The sequence below is a fragment of the Rhinopithecus bieti genome, unplaced genomic scaffold (assembly GCF_001698545.2).
Source record: "Rhinopithecus bieti isolate Rb0 unplaced genomic scaffold, ASM169854v2 scaffold_22745, whole genome shotgun sequence".
Taxonomy (NCBI): Eukaryota; Metazoa; Chordata; class Mammalia; order Primates; family Cercopithecidae; genus Rhinopithecus; species Rhinopithecus bieti.
The window spans coordinates 311,798-315,940 of NW_016810815.1; the positions used below are offsets into that span (position 1 = coordinate 311,798).

The following is a 4,143-nucleotide window of genomic DNA, read 5'->3' on the forward strand; positions in this document are numbered from 1 at the left end:
CCCGCCCGCCCTTCCCCAAGATGCCGCCACTTCCCGTGAGCCCGCCCAGGCCCCACCCCCATCCCCGCCCCTCACCCGCTCGGCCTCTCTCGGCCCTGCAGCGCCTGTCGGAACCAGCGTACGCAAGCCTGCACGCTGCTGGGGGTGTGCGCGCCGTCCAGGTACCAGGTAAGGGGCCCGCGCCGCAGCACCTGTGTCCGGCCCGGCCACTCCGTGTTCCGAAGCCCTGGGGGAGGGCAGCAAGGCAGTCCTCCAGGTCCTCTCCCACCCCCATCCTCAGCTCAGCACACACACTCCCAAGGCCGGTCTCCCCTGCGGGCTGCGCCCGCCCTCAACACTCTGAGGACCCCAGCAACCCAGGAACTTCTTACTAGCACCAGTCAATGGCTTGGCCTTTTCAGCTGCCTCATCTGGTGGAATCTTTCAGGCAACTCTGAAAGAGTCTGCTATCATGTATGATTCCCGTTTGACAGCCCTAGAACCCTTAGCTGGGGCCGGGATATGATGCGAGGTCGGCCTGTCTCCAGGACCTTGTCACTTGCCCCTGACAACAGGCGTGGCACACAGTGGGCCCACCATTTGCTGCAGGGGCTTAACAGCATGAGCATCCGCTGGGTGCTGAAAGCTTTGGGGAGGCAAGAAGCAGATGACTGGATCACCGTCCTCCAGAACCTCAGGGTCTGATAACAATGATAGTGACAGTGACAGCAGCTTCCACTGGCTGGCACTTTATCCCACTTTGGCCAGGCCCTGCACTCAGCACCTTAGTGATGTCACCTCAGCGAATCCCCACCACAGCCCTTGGCAGTGGCTCCTATCATCATCCAGTTTGGCAGATAAGAAGACAGGCTCAGAAAGAGTTCATGAGCTCAAGGTCAGGGAGGTTTGCTGACATCATGACCTTTCTCTTAAGCACCACTTCAAATTGTCTCTATCTCCCAAACAGAAAACCAAAAAAAAAAAAAAGAAAAAAAATCTGAAGGGGCACAGACACACGCAGTGGTCCCAGCTGGGCAGGAAGGTCCAACTCACCGAGCCGCATGTGGGATGTGGGCTGGAACACGGGTGCCAGGGGCAGCTGCCACAGGAGCCCCGGCCTGGATGCCTTCAGCTCCCCGGCACCTGCGGGGTGTGTGAAACCAAGTGTGCCCAGGACCCTCCTAGGCAGGCTCCACAAGTGCCACCCACCTGCCTGCCCACTCAGCTGCCCGCCGCTCACCATGGCGGTCCTGCCGCTGCAGCCAGCAGTGGGCCAGTTGCAAGGCCAAGGCGGCGTTAGACCGCTGGTGCTCCCCCTCCAGGCCCAGGGCCAGCGGCGGCCCCCCTTCCTCCAGGGCCTCCAGCGTCGGACACAGGTAGAGAGGACACTGGGGGAGACAGGCAGGAGTGTGTCAGCAGAGGCCCTCCCTGACCACATCAGCCCTCCCATCTCTCCCCTCCTCCAGCCACCAAGCGCTGCTCCCAGAACTGAGATATGTTCCAGCTGGCCTGGCAGCTTCCTCACTGCACAGATGAGCAGACTGAGGCCCCAGAGGACGCAGTGCCTCCTCAAACAGGAGGGACACACGCCCACCCAGACTTACTGAGATCTGCTGGGCTCGGTCCCTCAGCACTGCCAGGGGACCTTCAGGTTGGAGCACAGTGAAGGCAGGGACACCTCGCTGTGGAGGGAACAAGGAGAGAGAGAGGGCTACCTAGCGTCCTCCACACTGCTATCTCTGGCCCCCACATCCCTGGGTCTGGGCTACCACTGTCTCTCATCCCTCATGTTTCTTCTTTATTTTTGTTTTTTGAGAGGAAGTCTCACTCTGTCACCTAGGCTGAAGTGCAATGGCACAATCTCGGCTCACTACGTCTGCCTCCCGGGTTCCAGCGATTATCCTGCCTCAGTCTCCCCAGTAGCTGGAACTACAGGCGTACACCACCACATCTGGCTAATTTTTGTATTTTTAGTAGAGACGGAGTTTCACCATATTGGTCAAGCTGGTCTCAAACTCCTGACCTCAGGTGATCCTCCTGCCTCGACCTCCCAAAGTGCTGGGATTGCAAGCATATAAGCCACCATGCCCAGCCATCCCTCATGTTTCAATGGGGAAACAGTCTGGAGAGGAGACTCAACTTGTTCCAGTCACACAGTGAAGCCAGGATGAGAATGCAGACGCCCAGGCCTTCCATGTCTCTCCCGTCCCCCAATCTGCCTGGTCACCTTAAAGATGCCCCCTTTCTGCCATGCGATCTTCTCCACCGTGTCCCCCAGGAGGCTGGTGTGGTCAATGCCAAGAGAAGAGACTCCGCACACCACAGGCTTCCTGCAGAGGAGGAAAAGGCCGAGGCCCTGCCCTGAGCCACCAGGCGGCAGGTGAGGCTGTGCTCCTGGCTGCCACTCCTCGCCCCAAGCAACTGGGCTCACCTGATGATGTTGGTGCAGTCATAAGCCCCGCCAATGCCCACCTCCACCACTGCCAGGTCCACCTGCCAAAGACCAGAGGGCATGGCAGGGGGTATGAGGGTGCCCAGAGGCCACATGGAAGCAGGGAGCCCCCAGGCCTGCTGAGGTTCCTGTTCCCAAGGCCTCAGATGCAGGGTTCTAGGGAGAGGGCACACACCTTCTCTTGGAGGAAGACGTGGAAAGCCATGAGTGTCAGGAAGCGGAAGTAGGGGGGCATGGAGACACAGCTGCCATCCTGTGGCACAGGGACATGTCAGGGCCCAGAATCCCTGCAGCCCCTCCTCTGGGGACATGGGGTGCTGGAACATGTAGCACCCCCAACCCCACCCACCCGCCCACCCTCTTGCGTGGGGCACCTTGGTCTCCTCCAGCCGGTGGTAGAGGCGCCAGAAGTACTTGGTGAAGAGCTCAGGACTGATGGGCTGCCCATTGATGCGGATCCGCTCCCGAACCTGCACCAGGTGGGGAGAGCTGCCGGGACAGCTGGGGTCATCAGGACTCCCTTCCCGAGCATCCTGGCCTTCCCCCACCCTGCAGGGGCTGATGGCACTGGCCTCGGTGCCTCGCCTCTCCTGTGTCCCTCGGTTTGTTCCTGGTGCCCCATCCCCCCGGACTATCTGTAGCCCCCCAGTCCTCCCCCTCTTCTATCTCCAGGTCTCTGCACCTGGCTCACCCTATTAACCACACTGGTCTCAACTAAGACAGCTCCTCCTCCTTTGGACCCTCACCCAGGCTGGTCTCGCACATCCAATGGTCCCATACCAATCAGTCACTCTGCTGACATCTGTCCCACAATGCCATCTGTCTCACAGCTCTCAGAGACAAAGCCCACGAGCAACGTTCAAGCTGCAGTCCTCGGCTGGCCCTCAAGGCCACATGGGCCCAAGTTGAAGGCTAGGGTTTTTATCCCCAAAATGACTGTAGTTTTTGTTTTTACTTATTTATTTATTTTTGAGACAGGGTCTCGCTCTGTCACCCAGGCTGGAGTGCAGTGGCACAATCTTGGCTCACTGAAACCTCCACCTCCCAGGTCCAAGTGATTCTCATGCCTCGGCCTCCCAAGTAGCTGGGACTACAGGTGCATACCACCACGCCTTGCTGATTTTTGTATTTTTAGCAGAGACAGGGTTACACCATGTTAGCCAGGCTGGTCTTGAACTCCTGGCCTCAAGTGATTTGCCCGCCTTGGCCTCCCAAAGTGCTGGGATTACAGGCATGAGCCACTGCGCCTGGCCCAAAAAATGATTTTAGAAGACAGGTTGGTGCCTTATGTTTCAATCCTCAAAGACACTCAGGTAGTAAGTCCTCTTCTCCATCTGTTTATTTGAACAAGAACTGTTTAGGGAGAACATATTGGCTTGAAATGACCTTAGGCAGCTGATTTCAGAAGTTCCTGGTGATGGGCTTAGGAGACATGCGTGACACAGGAAGAGTGATCCTGGTTCTACCTGGCCATCCTCTTGTGTAAGTCTAGACAAGTGAGACCAAGAGGGGGCGCTGTCTCCTGGGGAAAGCCACTGCAGAGACTGGCTGAGCAGAAGGGCTCCTATCTGCAGCCTGCCTGGGAGACCTTAACATGGATGGTACAAGCCACCCTTATCATTTAAGCTCTTGCAAGGCAATTTTCTCCTTACTCTAAAGACGTACTAATTGATAAATATTTCTATGTGATTTTAAAGTTATATAAGGACTTT

At 57.5% G+C, this 4,143-nt stretch overlaps 1 protein-coding gene across 1 annotated transcript in view; it reads right to left on the minus strand.

The window, feature by feature from the left end:
* The window catches only part of FPGS (folylpolyglutamate synthase), a 12,261-nt gene that overhangs the window by 4,594 nt on the left and 3,524 nt on the right, over positions 1 to 4,143 (minus strand). The window contains 8 exon segments of the mRNA XM_017892856.1: positions 76 to 226; positions 1,033 to 1,122; positions 1,220 to 1,367; positions 1,584 to 1,661; positions 2,207 to 2,309; positions 2,411 to 2,472; positions 2,607 to 2,684; positions 2,806 to 2,920. Coding sequence (XP_017748345.1) covers positions 76 to 226; positions 1,033 to 1,122; positions 1,220 to 1,367; positions 1,584 to 1,661; positions 2,207 to 2,309; positions 2,411 to 2,472; positions 2,607 to 2,684; positions 2,806 to 2,920 — 825 coding nt within the window.